Below are 19,206 nucleotides of genomic sequence, written 5' to 3'. Positions count from 1 at the left end.
TTTGTTTCTAGCTCTGGAGGAGTTAGCCCACAGGCCTTCCGTTCCTGCCTTGTGACCCAGAATGACTCCCGAGAGTGTTGGAGGGTAGGGCAAGGAGGCTGAAGTCATAACCTCGTGGGGTGTGTTCTCCAGGAGCCACCCACCCGGGTGCTTCCTCCCTGGCTTCTGGGCCAGTGTCGTAAGTCTCTGCTCACTGGTCAGACCTTCCTCTCGTTTCTGCAGGATGACCACTGTCGTCTCAAAGCCCCTCCTCACTTCCTCCCACCGATGACTTCTCCAGCCCATCGTCCGTATCATAGGGAAGGGATACTTCACGAGTTTCAAGGCTGTAGTTTTAATAGCAGTACCGATGTTACTGAATATACAGTATCCATCAGGCACTGTAGCAGGAAATCCTGTGCGGTGACCAGCGACCGCTGTCCCCACTCTACGGACGAGAGCTGAGCCTTAGGTCATGCCCAAGAGCACAGCACACACCTTATGCTCACTACACCTGTGATATTCTCGGCGACAGGGCCTGACCATGTCATGACACAGCACACACCTTATGCTCACTACACCTGTGATATTCTCGGCGACAGGGCCTGACCTATCTCTGCCTCTCTGCCAGCTAGCTAGCAAAGGACCTGGCGTAGAGTAAGCATTAAGTAAGAAAAAAACCCAAAACTTGTTAAATGCATAACTATATCAGAGATGGCTTCTGAAGCGCAGAAACTCAGCCCGGCTGATACACAGGCTCTCCTGGATCCTTTTTTCTATTTACTCAGGGGGAGGTATAATATCTAAAATGGGGGCTGTTGGCTCCGACTGTGGACGGTACTGGTTTTGCTTCATGCAGAATCCGTTGACTGATTGGCCTTTCACCTCGCGCTCCCAGGGTTCTTATGGGCGACGGCCATGGAAGATCGCTTCCTGTGTTGTGTTAGCTGCTCTTGAGGATTTCCTGTATTATTTCATTCCCCATCCTTGTCGTCATCTGGTGCTGCCTGGCAAGTCACCCTGAACGTGGTGGCCTGGTCCCTGGAGCTGTGTTCCCAGAGGGCCAGTCTGGTTACAAGCCCCGCCTTGCCTGGTGGTCCCAGGCTTCCGATTGGCCAGACGAGGTCACGTGGCCAAGCCTAGCGTCCGCGAGGGGAGGGCCCTTTTACTCCAGCGCCCGTGGGAGGAGGAGCCGAGAAACGCGACCCTGTTTAATCCACTGCAATCAATCCGTTACTTTCAGGACAAATTGCGGATTTTCCACCAGAAATTCAGCCTCTCTTAAGGTACTTATGACTTCACTTGGGAGCTGAAAACGCAGTTAGTTGCAGCTTACATAGCCTTCGGAGTCTGGTCTGAATTGAGATTCCAACTTGATCATGTACCATTTTGTCTTTGGCGGGTTACTTGCATCCATATATTCTGGCTTATGACAGAGTCTCATTATATCCTAGTTCTCGTTCCCCTTACTCCGTTTTTACTTCTGTCCCTGGGAAGCTCAGAATTAAAATTCAAGGCGATCACAGCATTTTGCTTCCTCATTTCCTCAGTCTCGGTGTCTCATCTCTTTTACATTGCTATTTAGGTCTTTTGTTTTAAGCTACCCAATCCCTTTTGGAAGCAGATCGGGTATAAACCTTGGGTAAGACCCACTAGCAAAATTTCCTAAAAACTAAAAAATTCCCGGCACTCCTAGTTCATTGGGACGGTGTGCTGGGAAGATTCAGGGTTATAGTGCTATTGCATAAGCCCGTGTACACAGGAATGAAAGTGAGTTTGCATGTCCTGCTTGATTGGACTCAGATGAACTTTGCCGTTTTTCGCAACCATGTAAGTCAGCCAGCTTTCTAGAGCGTTCCTCCCAGCACTTACTATATCTGGTCGGACACGTCGTCAAGGTTGTTACGATGCGGCTTGGATATCGGAGCATATGCGGTGTTCCCATACACCTACTCTAATCCTCTCAGAGTCTACCCTTCTGGATAATGCTGCCAAGAATTAGAGAGACTGTGGGGTGATTGGGTGGCTCACTCTTGGTTGGGCGTCTGACTGTCGGTTTCAGCTTATGTCCTAATCTCACGGTTTGTGGGTTCAAGCCCCATGTCAGGCTCCACGTGGATAGCATGGAGCCCGGTTGGGATTCTCTCTTCCTCTCTCTGTGCCACTCCCCTGCTCATACATATTCACTCTTTCTCAAAAACAAACAAACAAGACCCATTAAAAAAAAAAGTATTAGATGGATCATTTATAAAGTTCTGGAACCTGGATTCGCATCTAGTTCTTTCTTGTTTCGAAGCCAATAGACACATCAATCTTTGGCCTGTAGAGACTAAATTAGCATGTAAATAGGCTCTTTGGAATGCAGCATTAAAAAAACAAAACCCTACATTGAAAGAGAGTGTTAATTTCTCAGACCTCAGTGCAGAGATGAGATACAAGCACCACTTGGACAGATTCTGTGGAGTCCGCACTTCTTGGTGGTGATTCCTGAATTGCATAGACTCTGTGGGTCTGCAGTGGAACGAAGGCTTGTGACTGGTTATCAGTAACTATGGGGTCTTGGGTAACTCAGGTGATTTCTTGTGCCTTAGTTTTCTCTGCTACAAAATGGAGTGCCGTATGATTTATAAGGTGATTGTGTGGGGCAGGGGCTCACTTTTCATTGAGAACCTACTGTCGGTCCTTGCCAGCATCATCATGATGCATGTTACCTCATTTAATTCTTGCAACCTCGCCGTGGATGGAAGACGTGATTCCTGTTGCCGTGAGCTCCGGCTCAGGAAATCTGAAGCTGCCTGCAAGGCCTGAGCTCTTTGCAGCAAATCACCTTCTCCCCATCTTTCCCATTATGATTAAACAAGATAAAGTGTGTGAGTAAGGAGAACAACGTTTGAAACGCAACATTAGCGTAACTTACAATTTTTCTGAAATGGAATCAGAGACGGTAAGAGGAAGGATGGGCGGTCCCCACTTACTGTCTAACAAACTGTGAGCCAGACACTTCACTTAGATGAGCCGGATTTAGCTATTCTAACCATCTGAGCAGGCACTGGGTCAGCCAGTCCATCCCTGAACTGGCTGGGCGTTGTGGATAGAGCACGGACCCTGGACCACTCAGATCGGGGTGTGACGCTGGACGTGGCTGCGTGCCTTTGATCCTCTTTCTGGTTCTCAGTTTTCTTGTCTTTGAGTGGGGGCATTAATACTGCATCTCAGTGAAGAATGAGAGAAGCAGCATCCTACAGCTACCCTACCACTCATGGCACAGAGTGGCCCCACTTCTCTGTATGTCAGTTCTGTGGAGGTGGCGTCGCTGCTATTGTTAGCTTCATCCCGTCCATGTTCTGCATTGGAGGGGACAGGGGCAGTTGAGCACGTAGGTTCCTGCGAACTCAAGGTTCGTGTCCAGTGTACCTCTTAGTTCCAAAGGTCAGTGCCAGCAGTGGCCGTAAGCACACAAGATCAGTTTCGTCTTTTGTTGACCAGTTTCTTGGAGGGAATGCTCAGTAGGGAAGGAGATGGACACAGAGAAGAAGGGCCCCTCGGCAGGCCTGGAAGAGCCAAACCCTGTCCGGGACAGTAGGGACCTTACCAATTCCTGAGGGAAGATGGAGACCTCCCTGGGTTCTAGAATAGCGTCTTCACCTAACGCCTTGAGAGCAGAGGGCAGGCTCACAACCTCTTTCTAGAAACAGCTCCTGTGCCGCCCCGGGGTCCTCCAGCTGCTTTGGGCAGTCTTCCCAGCCTGCCACCAGATACGAGCCAACTGCCATAATGCCTTAATGATATGAAATAGTGCATAGGTTTGAAGTTCCAACCTAAACATGTCTGTGTTTAAATTTATTATTCATGAAGGTAATTTAAAAACATGACAGAAAGTTTGAGAAGTGGAGACAAAAACTCATTATTCTTCACGCTAACACAACCCTTTTTTTATTTTAGTGCATTTCATTCCAAGCTAATCCATATGGCTACATATTTTTATATAGTTGTTTCATTGTGTACATAAAATTTTGTTTCCTGCTTTTCCCTTTAACACATTATAAGCATTTGCATATGGCTGTGTGATCCCTATAATTATAATTTTTAATGGTTGCATAATACTCTTTTGAGGGGCTATAACACAATTTAACCAGCCTTCTTACTGGGGACTGTTTTAAGTTTTCTCTTTCTTTTTTTTTTTTCTCAGAAACAATGCTACAACATTCATGCAGAACACTTGCTCCTGATCTCGGGTTAGTTCATTAGGATAAACTCACAGAAATGAGATTTCTCAGCTTAAAGGTTGTAAGTGTCTTTCCAGCTCTTGATACATGGTGCCCAGTTGAGTTCCGGTCAGGTTGAGCTAATTACACTGTCTCCTTTTGCTTTTTAATAAGATAGCGGGATGTTTGCAACCCATGTTGTAATCCCGCGTGCTGGAATAGTGTGGAAAATGTCCCAGCTGTTGCAGGCAGAGAATGGACGTGTAAATAAACCTGCCGGGGGTTGAGGGATCAAACAGCTTTCCCCCGACCGGCACCGTCCGTCCTGTCCCCTGGCAGAACACAAGAGGGAGGGAGGTTCCCGGGGCAACCAGCATCCCTGGACCAGACATTGCCGGCTGGGCTGGGGCTTTCCCTGTTCTGGGGTACAGGGCTCCACTACGTGCCACACAAACTGGGGGCTGGATGTGAACGCCCCACTTGGCCCCCTCTGATCTGATCTAAATAACCTCCTAAGAAAAGAGCGTGGAGCAGTGGAAGAAAACAGTGTTTTGGGACAGGCTGGCGTGGAACCCGGGCTCAGGCTGTACTACGGCAACCTACTTTCCCTGCCTGTTTACTTATCCGTAAAGTGGGCTAACGATGTATGACCGTGTTCTGTTTGCGCAAATCCTTTGTGAAAGAAGAATTTGCAACTAATAAAAGGAAGTCCCGGTGAGAAAAAACGGATTTGGGCCAGCCATCCTAGGGCTGGGGGGGGGGGGGGGGTCTCGTTCCTACGGCGGGCAGGGAGCCATCGTGCCCTGAATGAAGAGAATGCTCATGAGAACATGTAAATTTTAAACTAATCAAGGTGAATGCTGTATAGTTCCCGTGTGCTGCTGCTCATTTGTTAAAAACTTGAGATGGTTTCTCCCCACCGCCTCACGGAGATGCTCCTGAGTGTGTTTTCCTTGCTTTGCGTGCCTCACACGTGGAATTTTCCGGTCCTCCGGCCACATTCATTGGTTTTCTGAAAAGACCCACGTGGGTCACCATCGTCCTACCTACTCACCTTGCCACGAATTATCATATAGTTTCCCAACACCTCCCTCCTCAGCCTTCAGGTTGCACGGCCTTGGCCTTGGCCGTGGAGGTGTGCTGGGCTCCCGCTACCCTCCCCTTCTATCCCAGGGCAGCTTTGGGGAAGCCACCTCCTCTCCCCCTCGCTTCTCTGTTTCTTTCCTTTTTCCAACGCCCAGGTCTCCCTGAATTTAATTGTCCCCAAAGGAAAAGGAATTGAAATCCGAGCTGTACTTGAACTGAGCGTCTCCCCTTTGAGGGGCACGGGTAAGGTGCTGTGAGGGGAGCCTCAGGGTGGGGAAGAATTGCCGTATTCGCCTTGGTGGGCAGAGGAGCAAGCGAGAAAACACCAGTTCCGGCCCAGTGCTGGGTATGGGGCGAGGGTTTGGTAAGAGATCCTCCCTCCCACTCGCACCTGGTCAGCCGTACCTGGGCTGTGCTGCCAGGAACTTCTGACCCTCACGCTCTGGGATTACGTAAGGGAGGGACAAAAACTTAATTGAAAATGTTCCATTTAGTTCCCAACCCGGGGCCCCTTGGAGCGCTTTAAGGCGTGTCATTCTAGAACTCCCTTTTCTCCCGGAGATGCTCTTGAAAACAGATCTGATGCCCAGGGAGGCTCTTTCTCTTAGACGGTTCTTGACGCCAGTGGTTACAGAACCGAGCAAGGAAGGAACCAACTGTATGGACCTTAGGTGCCCAGGGGAGGGATCTCATCAGTAAATGTACGAGTTAGTGGCACCTGCTTTTGACAGGGTAGCAAGCATTGCAGCGCGGTTAGTTCTGTGAGACCCCATACACCTCTGAGCTGAAGCAAAGCGGGGACGCAGCTTTGCCACGGTATTGACAGAGAGGTCCGGCTGCTGCCAGGCATAGGGGAATCCTGGTGGTGATCGGGGTGAGGGAGAAGGTGGGGCAGCGTGGGTAGAGGGCAGCGGTTGGGGGGGGGACATCTTGGCGGTAAAAGGCTGGTGAGGATGCCACCTGTCTGTCCCTGCTGGCTGCTCGACACCTTGCCGTGCTGACTGCCTGCTTAACCTCTCTCTCACCCCTTTTTTCTCCTCTGTTGGGAATTAATCATTTATTAACACTTTAATACGCAGTTGATTTTTGCACACGTCACAGGAGAAATGGTATTTCTAAAACACCCATTTTTTTTTCTAAAAAGACATTTTCTTGGGGCGCCTGGGTGGCTCAGTTGGTTAAGCGTCCAACTCTCGATTTCAGCTCAGGTCATGATCTCACGGTTTGTGACATCGGGCCGCGAGTCGGGCTGCTGCGCTGACAGTGCAGAACCTGCTTGGAATTCTCTCCCTTCCCCGCCCCCTCTGCCCCTCCCCTGCTCATGCCTGTGCACACGCTCCCTCTCTCCAAAATAAACATTTCTTAAAAAGCCATTTTCTTGTCAAGTTTGCGGAAATTCATCATTTCTCTAAAGTAAGAGAACCTGCTTCAGCTAATGTTGAAAATTCCAGAACAAGAAGCAGCAGTTAGAAAGCGGCTTTGTCGCAGACCTCCCTCCCCAAAATCGGAGACGCTATTTCTCTGATTCTAGGAAGAAAGAGGTGGAATCCGATCACGCGATTAAAAAAATGAGGCTGTAAACGACTCCTTAAAATAGCAGGTGCTCAGCTAACTTGGGGGCTCTGGATTAAAAAACTGCTGCTCTTGCCTTCGGGAATGTTTATGACTTGGCCCCAGAGCCGTCTTGCTTCATAAAATCTTATTTAGGAGCAGGGATGCAGAAAAGCTGCATGTTAATAGCCTGCCTTGTGCCCCCCCTGCCCTGGGCCACCTAGTGCTTTGGTCATCTACTGTGAACATGGGCGTTTAGGATGGATTGATTGCTCTTGAAAAGAGAAAATGGTGGTGTGAAATAGATTGCTCCTGGGCTCTGTGTCTCATTGCAAAAATTGGCTTTAAAATCAGCATTTATCAAGAGATTCACACCTCAGCTCCCTGCTGGGAGAGGGAGTGGGATTGAAATTGCTATTAGAAAGTGACAAGACACCCTAGAAATACGTAGTTGACAGACGTTGAACCAGGAGTGTTTAATGTAATTATTTTCCTTTTATGTAAATAAGATCTCTGCACACATTTAATTTAAAAATTTTTTAAACTATTTTTTAGAATAGCTTTAGATTTGCAGAAAAAAAAAATGGGAAGTTAGTACAGAGAGTCTCATAGACCCTGCACCCAGTTTTCCCTATTACGACCATCTGAAATTGGTATCCTACAGGGGCACCTGGGTGGCTCAGTCGCTTAAGCGTCCCAACTCTTGATTTAGGCTCACATCATGACCTCACAGGTCATAGGATCAAGCCCCACGTTGGGTTCTGCACTGACAGCTCAGAGCCTGTTTAGGATTCTCTCTCTCTCTCTCTCTCTCTCTCTCTCTCTCTCTCTCCCTCCCTCCCTCGCGTGTGCACATGCTCTCTCTCTCTCTCTCTCAAAATAAACATTAAAAAAATGAGTGTGATACATGTGTTATAGTTAAAGAACCAATACTGATATGTTGTTATGAACTGGAATCCCTACTTTAGTCAGATTTCTTGAGTTTTTCTTTGAGTGATCATTTTAGGCTCCTCTGGGCTATGACGGTCCTCAGCCTTTCTTGCCTTTGGTGACCTGGATGGTTTTGGGGAGTCCTGGTCAAGGATTTGGTAAAAAAAAAAAAAAAAAAAAAAAAAAAAAAACAAGCAAAAAAAACTACCCCGTGTTTGAGGTTTATCTAATGTTTTTCTCCTGATGAGACTGGGGTTAAGGGTTTTGGGGAGGAAGACCACAGAAGTAACAGACGTATACCTGTTAACCAATCAGTGAATGAGCTAATGAGGGAAGGCAGGTCCCTCAAATCGGAGGAAGGCAAGTTTGATGTTCTCAACGATGAGACTTCATGTCTAACTTGTTCGGTGCCTTACAGTCTAGCGGAGCCCTGGCAACATTTCGTGGGCTAGGACGGATCAATTTGCCATGCCCACGACACACCCCAAAACCTTTCCTCGGTGCATCTCAGGTTCTGGAGTTTCTGGATTGAGCGGGCTGGGGCACCGATGGACCTTGCATCTGTATGTGGCCACGGGGATCTAAACAGAAAGATGATGACTAAATTAAGGCAATTGGCCGTGTACAGAGAGAGTGGGCAGGGTGATGCCCCTGGCCCTCTGCATGTTAGAAAAGTTAAATAACAGGGGAGAAATAGCAGGGCTATTCTGACTCACGACTTCGGTCCATGGGATCGTTACAGCTTCCAAATAACCAGCAGCCCCCACGGTACTGCTCGGCAGCCTGCATTTCTCTGAGACGACGCTGTGAACCAAACAAAGCCGTGACCTTTATCATAGTGTGTTTTTCATTTGTGAGCAAGCGATCATGGACGAAGCAGCCTGTGACTTGAACCCACCGTAGACACTTGGCCCTTCCATTTTAGCAGCGTTGGGTTTCATGAGCTCAGTTGGAGTCATGAATGGGAAAAACCATAAGTGCATCAGCGAGACTGGTGGCTCTTAACCCTGACTGTGCGTTAGCGCTGCCTGGGGAGCGTCTGGAAAACAGTCCAGCTGGATCCCATCCCCAGAGGTTGTGATTCAGTTGGCTGGGGCAGGACCAGGCCTTGGAGAAAGCCGGGAGACTTGGGCTTTCTGTCTTGTTTCCTTCCTTCCCCGCTGCTCTACACAGGTCCCGATTCTTCAGCCCTTCCTGTGTTTTGACACTAACCTGAATAAAGGTTTTGGAAACTGTCCAGAGGTTGCTGTTGGAAGCTCACCCTGAGCTTTTTCTACTCCTCCAGCTTGTGTAACCAGCTCTCCCCCAGCAATGAAACCTGGGGTGGGGGAGTTCTCACTGGTGCCCTTGGAGAATATTCAGAAATGGTTGAGCGACTGAGCCAGCATAGTTCTGGTCCCTACAGTATGTTATGCCCCCTTTCTATTCTGATTGGGAGGTAGGGGAATCCTTTTCCTCTTAAGTCAAGTTATTGCTTTCAGTGGGAACTTACTTAGAAGTGGAAATCTTTTTTTTTTTCTTTCCTCCAATTACTTTCATGTCTCATTGCTTTGATTTAAAAAAACGTTATTTAAGTGTAGTTGCCGTATGATGTTATAGAAGCTCTCTCTTTTATAAATGCATAGTGTTTGTAGGGTACAGGCTTCTGGTTTTAACAGATGTTTGGTCAGGGTTCAAAGTGATCTGACTACTAGCCTAACTAAAGGGGCTTTCCTTGGGTATTCTAATATTTTTAGACTGTTTCCCAGTGAGTTAAAATTCCATTCACCAATTTATTAACAGGTCACACACCCTATTTGGAAAGAAGAATTTCAATAGTGACACCTCACATCAGCAGGTTTTTTCATCCTCTCATAAGAAGACCTAGGAATTATTTCCCGGCACTATTCTGGGGGGGGGGGTGGGATACCCACCCGGAAACATTAGAAGCAATAAATAGTCCTTCTGATTCCTCTGTAGATCACTTTATAGTGAGAATGCTGGGGTGTGGGAGTTCTTGGTCTTTAGCAGGGAACTAAGTCGACTCTTAAAAATTTGCTTCGAGGTGGGGGCCCCTGGGTGGCTCAGTCGGTTAAGCATCCGACTTCGACTCAGGTCATGATCTCACGGTTTGTGGGTTCGAGACCCACGTCGGGCTCTGCACTGACAGCTCAGAGCCTGGAACCGGCTTCAGATTCTGTGTCTCCCTCTCTCTGCCCCTCCCCTGCTCATGCTGTGTCTCTCTCAGAAATAAATAAACGTTAAAAAAAAAATTTTTTTTTTAAATTTGCAGGGCGCCTCGGTGACTCAATTAAGAATCCAGCTTCGGCTCAGGTCATGATCTCATGGTTCGTGCGTTCGAGCCCCACATTGGGCTCTGTGCTGACAGCTCAGAGCCTGGAGCCTGCTTCAGATTCTGTGTCTCCCTCTCTCTCTCTGCCCCTCCCCCACTCACGCTCTGACTCTCTCTCTCTCTCTCTCTCTCTCCAAAATATTTAAAAAACAATTTTTTTTTTAAAATTTGCCCCCAGGTAAACAATTCAGTTAGTTTTCAGTGTCACTGGGCTGTGGAAATATAAATGATCACATCTTTTCAACAAATCTGGCAACCTGGCCTTTCCCCCCACCCCCGCCCCCAGAACTTGAATGTTTTTGTTCGGATTGGTTGTGGTCGAGGTGCTACTGAACAGTCATTAAGTAACAGTGGAAAGTAGACAATTGAGGAGAAAAAAAGCCAAGTAGTCATTCAGAAGGTATTTTTGGTTACTTAATCTGCCTCCGAGCATATGGTCTAGTCAGCTGAAAAAATTTAACAGTGAGAAACTATATTTCAGTAACGGGAGATTAAAAACAACCTATTTATTCCCCCCCCCCCCACGGTGATATTTTTATCTCTGTTACCAAATACAAGTGTTAGCCACTTAACATTTACAAAGGCAGCCTTTGATGCGCCCACAATGTGCATCCACCTTTCTCGTCTTGGTTTTACGCGTGGAGGTATGTTTGCTTCCGGGGTGATTCGGGATCCAAACACGTTACCCTAAGTGGCATTAGTGTTTATGTTGGCCTGTGGACAAGAGGTCCATGTGAGATGAGGGAACGTTGTTCTACTGCGCAGGCTTGACCCTTTTGTGACTCTGCTCTCGGGCTCTCATCGCCTCGTGGCCCCCATGTGTGGGTAACTGACTGGGCTGTAGCCGTATTCTGTCCTCCCCTCCGCCACCCTTCAGGTCTTGGGCATGGAACGAACGTAGTGGTTTCAGAACACGTTCACCAGTTCTTTGGCAGTCTTCTTCTGCCAGAACGTGGGCTCTGATTCCCCTCCCCTTGAACGTGGGCTGGACGTAGGGATGTGCTCCCCGCCACCAGAATGTGGCCAGTGTGACGGTGTGTGGTTTCCAAGACTAAGTGGTGAAGGGAGTCCTGGCGTCTGCCTCCCTCCCTCTGTCTGTCTCCCCCCCCACCTTCCCCTCCCATCAGATCTCTCACCGTGGGGGAGGCCAGCTGCCGCGCTGCGAGGGCACTCGCGCAGCCCTGGGCAGGAGTCTGTGGTAAGACACTGCGGCCTCCCCCCACGGCCGTGTGAGTGAACACCCTTGGGAGCGGCCCCTCAGCGCCGTCAGACCCTCAGATGGTTGGCAGCCCTGGCCGCCGTCTTCACTGCGGCCTCTTGAGAGACCGTGAGCCAGAACCACCCAGATTCCTGACTCTGAGAAGCTGGGTGAGATAATAAACGTTTGCGCTGATTGATAACCTGATAAGTCACTTAGCCCTTCCCGATCGCTTTTCCCATCTGGGACAAGAAGGGTTGGACCCATCGGTGCCCTTAACAAGTCGATGGCGATCTGTTAGTACGGAAAAGGCTGCTTGCACAGCCCGCTGACCCTCGCTGTCCCCGCCCCAACACCACCACAGAGGCCTTTCTGCCTCCACACCCGTGATCCGGAAGCAGCTTTCATAGCCCTTCCCTCCGCAGCCACTGACACCTCTCTGGCAAAAGCCAAGCCCAATTTTTATTTATTTCTTCTTACTTTTTTTTTTTTTTTAATGCTTATTTTGTGAGAGAGAGAGAGAGTGCACGCACGAGTGGGGGGGGAGGGGCAGAGAGAGGTGGGGACAGAGGATCCAAAGCAGGCTCTGTGCTGACAGCAGAAGGCCCGAGGCTTGAACTCACAAACTGAGATCAGGTCTTGAGCCGAAGTTGGACACGTAACCGACTGAGCCACCTAGGCCCCCGCTTCTAATTTTTTTAATTTATTTTTTTATTTCTTCTTATTTTGAAACAAAGACAGATCATACCGGGAATACGATGGGGAATATTCCTTAAATAAATAAAGCTATATTTACACTGAATTAATTTTCGTAACTATGCCATAAACCAACCTATTGGATTTACTATTTCTGAAAAACGTGTCATTTCATTAAAACCTATTGCTCTTTTGTCTTCTTAGAAACGAGATGAATTTTGGCTGCTGCTCTCTCTAATTATGCTAGATAAATAGACATCACTCCGTCATTTATTTCCATCTGATCTCAGTCCCAGCCTGACTTGATCACCATTTGTGCTTCAGGTAACAGACTGCTTCTGTTACCCATTCGTAAGAACAGCGTGGGCACAGTGTGTATCTAGAACTTCTAAAGACTCTGTGAAAACTCACCCAGTTCAAATACACTTAATAATAGCTATGAGCCCAGGTACGTGAGTAAGTGGGAGGACAGGAAATTGCGTTTTGCATTATCTGGGCTCATATGCCCTTTCCCAAGGGAGAGACAGTCTCAGTGCCAGAGGTGAGGCTCTCTCCGGGTCTTTCCCACACTGTGGTCCAAACAGTGAAGACGAGTGGGGGGTGTGGGGTGGGGGGTAGCAGCATCCTCCCTGCTCCATGATCGTTGATACGGGTGGCAGACATCTGGCTAAAGAAACCTCCCTGACGGAACCCACTTTGCAGCCAGACCCGCTGAGCCCGCCCTGGTCCACATTCAGCGGCAGTCCCTGGTTCAGCCAGCATTAGTCATTCCGCATGTCAGTTCCATGTCAGTATCCCTCCTCTGCAAGCCAGAGACACAAAGCAGAGAGGAGGCTGCTGCCCCCGGGGAAATAACAGCAGGCTGACCGGATCCCAGGCCTTGAATGCTCTGCAACTTCTGACCCAGCATCAAACCACATCATTACTCCTCTAATCTTAGCCGTTTCTACTTGTCACTGAAAAGAGGACCTGCCTGTCACCGCATCATTTTCTCTTAAATGGGAGGAAACAAACAGATCAGTTGGTAACACGTCCCACCTGTCAGCGGGTCCTGGGCACTGGAGCCTTCTCCACACTGTTGCATTTCACATGTTTCCCCTTTGAAACGAGCCTCCACACCCCCTCCCCACCCCCCCGCTGGTGTAAATACGTTTCATCATGTATGTAGATGTATTGGGGGGGGGGGGCGTTGTCATGAAAAGCTTCTACTGCAAAGTGGGCGAAGCCAGTCAGATCAATCCGAGTAAGTAGCATGAGGGTGTTTGGTCCCAACTCCGTTTATTATCATGTGACCAACCTGAGACCAGTGCCACACTTGGTGCCATGGGATACACCAGAAATGTGACAGAGCCCTCCTGCCCTCCAAGGACCTGAAGAGCTTTTGTATACCAACCGTGTGAAATGGGTGGAAAGTATAAAAAAGTGCTGAGAATACCCGGTACCCAGGAACGCCAAGGGCAGGCAGGGACCATGAGACCTTCAGCCCGGTGCCCCAGTGGAGGGAGGGAGGCTGGTGACTTCCTCAGATCCCTGTGGCGAGACCTCGAGGCTCCAGCTCGTGGGCCAGGGCTCTTCCCAATTTGTCATGTGTCCTGCATCTCCCTCTGCCCTGGGACCCGTTCTCACTTAGCTCATACCCCCCACCCCCCACCCGATGGTCTCACATGCCCGCCAGCAGCTTCGATGGCCTCCTGCCTTTCCAGAACTCCAGCCGTGTGTCTCCTGTGTCTGCCAGGTACCTTCTCTCGGTATCTTGCGGGAACCTCCACATTTCCTGAACAGGCTCGTCTGCATCTCCCAGCTCCCCTCCTTGCCCCACCCAGACAACTTTCTCGTGTTCCTTAGCGGTGAATGCGCCTCCTGTCTGAAACGCCCAGGTCAGAACTCTCCATCTCGGATTCCTTCCTTACTTCCTGTTTTCCTCATCCAGTCCTCGCCCTGTGGTTGCGCCGGTCTCCTCTCTGCATCTCCAGGACCCAGGCTTGAGCCGGCTCCCCGCCGTCCCTTGCTGCATTGCCCTCGTGGCCCCCTGGCCTCTCTTCTGTCCCCTCTGTCTGCTCCCTACACTACAGCCAACGCGATGTTTCTGGAACGGAAGTCTCAAGTCTCAGTATCTCACCACTTCCATGCCTTCCCATTTTCTACCTTTCATTTTCTCCCCTCCACCAGAATCCTCATCTCCCCCAGAGCCCCATCATTTCTCCTTGCCAGGTCCATTCTTGACCCCTCAGATCTCTGCTAAGGTGTCACTTCTTGGCCACAGGCTTCTCGGAGCCTTCCCCACACTCGGCAGGGTCTGTGGCACTGTGCCATCAGGTGGGATGCTTGTTTGCGCCCGAGTGGGCACGCTCAGCCAAGGTGAACCTGCCCACTCCTCACTGTATCCCTGGGGACGTTCTTCCATCTAGCAAAGGCCATGGGTCAGGGTTACAGGAGGAGAGTGGAACGTGACAAGCGTCTGGAAGGGTGAGCTGTTGACAGGGGGTGCGTTGTACATGGGCACCGGCTGTCTCAGCCAGTGAATCCGATCAATCATCCTGAACAATTAGGAATTTACAGTGATCAGACATATCCTGAGATGAATGAACGGCTAATACATTGTTTTGCTTTACTCGTGTCTATCTAGCTGGTAGTGGGGGAAGTTATTTTACCTAAAGGCAGTACAGTAGAATGATTGAGACCGTGGACTCCAGTACTGAATCCCCTGGGGTTTGGGCACCTGGGTGGCTCTGTCGGTTAAGTGTCCGACTTTGGCCCAGGTCATGATCACACAGTTTGTGAGCTCGAGCCCTGCGTTGGGCTCTGTGCTGACAGCTCAGAGCCTGGAGTCTGCTTTGGATTCTGTGTCTCCCTCTCTCTCTCTGCTCCCCACCCCCCTGCCTTGCTCATGCTCTGTTTCTCTCTCTCTCTCTCTTTCTGTCTCTCTCTCTCTCTCTCTCAAAAATAAATAAACATTAAAAATTTTAGAATCAATCAATCCGTCCATCCATCCCCTGGGGTTTGAATCTAACCTCTTTATGTGCTTAAGCTTCCAGTGCCCGGCTTTCTCATCTGTAAAATGGGGTTAGTAATAGCACTGGAAGGAAGTTCAGTGTGTGCGCCGTGGCTAGAATGGGGCTTGAGTGGCCTAGGCAGTTCCCCCTTTTCTTCCTCCTCCTCCTCATGTTACTCTGGGAGCAGGTAGTTTACGTGGTAATTTGCAATTTTTAACTTGGGAGTCCAGAACGAACGAGTTCTTTGCGAACGACCTCCTGGAACCGTATCCTTGGGCTTTTTTTTTTTTTTTAATTTTTTTAATGTTTATTTATTTTTGAGACAGAGAGAGAGCATGAACGGGGGAGGGTCAGAGAGAGAGGGAGACACAGAATCCGAAGCAGGCTCCAGGCTCTGAGCTGTTAGCACAGAGCACGACGCGGGGCTCGAACTCACGGACCGCGAGATCATGACCTGAGCCGAAGTCGGACACTTAACCGACTGAGCCACCCAGGCGCCCCGTATCCTTGGACTTTTATGATATTGTGAGAATCGGGTTCTTCTAACTTGGTTTAAACTGAGGCCTGATTCATCAAAGACCAACTTTAGCTTCTTACCCACTATGTGACCCAGGTAGTTCCACGTCCCGTTGTGAACTAGGAATTCTCTGTGAAGCATCCGTGTCACAGGCATTCATAATTGGCCCTTAGCGTTATTTCACCTGCTTGGGACTTTGCCGTTCAACATGTTCTCATCCCCAGCTTTGGTTTTATGGTGGGCATGGTGGATTTGGGAGGGGGAAGGGAGGCTAAGGAATGTCGCCTCTGGACCCAGTCCGTCTTGCCTGCGGGAAGAAGGAAGCATTTATTTTCTGAGAGAGCACTGATGGTTGACCTGCCTCAATGTTGATTTTGTCAACAGTACAGACAATGCCTTGGTTCTGGGGCACTGGCCCCAGCAGCACCCTTCACTTTTGATTTTATTCAAGTACAAGGTTAAATGGTTTGATCCATTTCGCCACTGTAATGCCTGCAGGGGGGAGAGAGTTATTAGCCACAAAAGGCTACAAGCGAGCTACAAAATAAAAATTAATAATGCTTAATTAAAAGTACGCACAGCATGACTCTGGTAACTTCATTACTCGCTGGATTTAGTATTCATACATTTCCGTATATTGTAAAGGCAGTAGGTTAGATTCTCTTCCTCCCACGCCTTTGCCAAGCTTTCCGCGAAATCATCACTGATAGTAAATTGAAAGTTTATTTTTAACCAAATGGTCTCAAAAGCCAAATTATGAATATACCTTTGAAAAACTGCTTGCCGCAAAAAATAAATTGGGATACTGGTGCATTTTAATACTTTTGTTAAAATGCAGGATAAACTCTTCAGAAGTCACAGGACTTGGGGCATTTGAAGGGCAGAGGTCTTGTGACAGGTGTGGGGAGGGGCAGGACCACCAAGGCACAGGAGCGTTCGTCTCGAGCCCATTGTTCTGCACCTCCCGGGTGCCCCCAACCCATCATTCCCGCGGTGGCCCTGGTGGGATAAACCCAGCTATAGCACTGAAGAAGCAGCTGAAGAAAAAGCTGGCCTCAAGAGGTGGGGGGAAGCTTAGGCATGGTTTCTCTTTCGTTACTGTACCGTTTGAGTAAAAATGGAGGTTACTGGCAAAGCAAGCCGCATTTGGGAAAAATGCCTGATTTGGCCCAGCACCTGAGAATTACCCTCCTTGCAGATCTCACTTTACGTTTGAAAGAGCCAGAATGTCTCCAGTGGCCCCCTTTTGCGCAACACGCAGCCCACGCTGGTCTGGAGGAGTGCTAGCAGACAAACCTGTGCAGAACTGGCCTGGTCTCTCCCCAGGGAGGGCTCATCCCGACAACATCTGCTCCAGAGAATGGCCAGTCGACACGGCTTGGCTCACGGAAATCTGTGTAGGAAAATGACTAGCCATAGGACGTTTCTGATATGGGTTCTTATACAGAAACCTTTCTTACTTGATTCAGAGAAATCGGATTCCAAGTGGTTGAAAGATATATTTAGCTCTGTGGTCATGGAGATGTTTTTTGGTTTGATTTAATGTTGATGGATTAGAGTAAATTGTTTGTGCAGATGAGCTGAATAAGTTCTGCCAGAGCTTATATCTTATTCTGGTTTCACATTAAACCCTTAATTTACAGCTCTGTTCCATTGGCAGTCCTATTAGAGTGAAGCCCGAGGAAAAGCTTGGCTGGTCCTTCCTCCTCCCTCCACTGTTACTCAGCAGAATTAAACAAATCATTTAGCAACGTCAGAGGAGGGCTCAAAGGGACCCAAGAGGGAGAAATCTGGTCCTAAGGTGTCCTTAACCATCTAAGATGTCTGGAGAGCTACCATCATTTTAATGGCTTTAATTTAACCACTACTGAATTATCTTATTTAATCTACTTTCCCTACCTCCCTTCCCCTACCTTCACAAATCCACAAAGCCCTGGGTTTTCCGGAGTATTGCCTTCCCCTAGATATGCAGTGTAAATATAAAATGAAGAGAGAAGTTGCAAATCCTTCCTTGGAAAAGGTCATTCCCAGGCTTTGCTCCCCTCACGCCTCCACCCTCCGAGAAGTTCTGGGATGGGAATTCTCTCTCCCTCCTTGTTACGTCCCCAGGGCTCTCTGGCGTCCCAAGACTTCAAGTGTTTATTGAACTGGTGAGTGAAGGTGTGCTTGAAGAACTGATCAACCCATTTCGTGTCTTTGTTCCCCTTAGGAGAACTGGAATGAAATTGACCCAATTAAAAAGAAAGACCTACATCACAGCAACGGGGATGAGAAAGCACAAAGCATGGAGACCCTCCCTCCAGGTAACTGCAGCAGCCCCTGGGGGACCCATCTAGCCTCGGGCTGGGAGCTGGGGGCTGGGGGCTGGGAAATCCTCTTGCTCAGAAACCACGAATGAGTCGCGCTTGGCCCTCTGTCGCCTGTGGAGCCCGCGGAGTAGACAGCATGGATTGCAGAGGGCTGCTGGAGACACTGCCCTCTAGTCATGTTTGGCTGACTTCCTTCAAGCTCCTCAGCGGGTGGTGAAATAAGTGTACTTAGGAGGTGACCAAAATTTGTTGGGAAAAAAAAAAAAAAAGGAATAAAATAGAAAATACAGGATGGTATATATCGGTTCACAGACTTTTTTTTTTTTTTAAAAAGACTTTATTTTTCAGAGCAGTTTTAGGCTTGACGGCAAAATTGTGCACAGAGTGCAGAGATTCCCATACATGCCTCCTGCCCCTACACATGCGCGCCTCCCCCGCTGTCAGCATGTCCCTGCAGAGTGGTCCATTGCTACGTTCAGGGAACCAACGCCGGCACGTCGTAATCCCCCAAAGTCCCTAGTTTACGTTACGGTCCACTCTTAGTGCTGTACGTTCTGTGGGTCCAAACAAATGTACGGTGACGTGAATGCACCCCTGCTTTATCCTACAGAATAGTTTCACTGCCCTAAATGTCCTCGGTGTTCCAGTTATTCATCCCTCCACCGCCCCAGTCCCTGACAACCACCGATCCTTTTTCTGTCTCCATAGTTGGGCCTTTTCCAGAACGTCATCTAGTTAGAATCATACAGCCCGTTGCCTTTCAGATTGGCTTCTTTCACTTAGTAACGTGCATCGACGCTTCCTCCGTGCTTTCTCGTGGCTTGACGGTGTATTTGTTCTCACCACTGAATACGACTGTGTTGTCTGAGTGGACCCCAGTTTACCCATCCACCTCCTGAAGGACATCTGGGTTGCTTCTGAGCTTTGGCAGCTGTGACTAAAGCTGCCGTAAACATCTCTGGGCGGGTTTGTGTGTACGTGTAAGTTTTCCGTTCATTTGGGTGCGGACCACGGAATAAGACGGCTGGATCACGTTGTAAGAGTACGTGTGGTTTTGCGAGAAACTACCAAGCTGTCTTCCGAAGTGGCTGTACCGTTTTGCATTCCCACCAGCAACGAATGAGAGTTCCTTTTGCCCCGCTTCCTCAGCAGCGTCTGGTACGGTCAGTGTTTTTGATTTGGGCTGTTTTAATAGGTTGGAAGTGGAATCTCGTTATTTAAATCTGCATTTCCCTAACGATATATGATACTGACTTTCTTTTGATAAATTTATTTACCCTCCATTTGTCTTCTTTGGGGAAGTACCTGCTCAGGTCTTTCATCCGTTTTTTTTTTTTTTTTTTTTTTAAGCGGGTTGCCCATTTACCGAATTTTAAACGTTCTTTCCATATTTTGGATAACCATCCCCCA

At 48.8% G+C, this 19,206-nt stretch overlaps 1 protein-coding gene across 5 annotated transcripts in view; it reads left to right on the top strand.

Annotated features, from left to right (window-relative positions):
* The window catches only part of GALNT2 (polypeptide N-acetylgalactosaminyltransferase 2), a 191,172-nt gene that overhangs the window by 81,711 nt on the left and 90,255 nt on the right, over positions 1–19,206 (top strand). Inside the window, exons 1-2 of one of the 5 annotated variants that reach the window (XM_049645049.1) lie at positions 4,186–4,214; positions 17,697–17,790. In XM_049645049.1, coding sequence (XP_049501006.1) covers positions 17,772–17,790 — 19 coding nt within the window. In that variant the 5' untranslated portion in view covers positions 4,186–4,214; positions 17,697–17,771. Of the gene's footprint in view, positions 1–4,185; positions 4,215–11,103; positions 12,302–16,367; positions 16,885–17,696; positions 17,791–19,206 lie in introns of those variants that run through there. The other 4 variants (XM_049645050.1, XM_049645048.1, XM_049645046.1 and 1 more) reach the window with 4 other exon arrangements.

The sequence above is a fragment of the Panthera uncia genome, chromosome D2, assembly GCF_023721935.1.
Source record: "Panthera uncia isolate 11264 chromosome D2, Puncia_PCG_1.0, whole genome shotgun sequence".
Taxonomy (NCBI): domain Eukaryota; kingdom Metazoa; phylum Chordata; class Mammalia; order Carnivora; family Felidae; genus Panthera; species Panthera uncia.
Note: the sequence above shows the minus strand (reverse complement) of the source record. Positions and strands in the feature narration are given on the sequence as shown.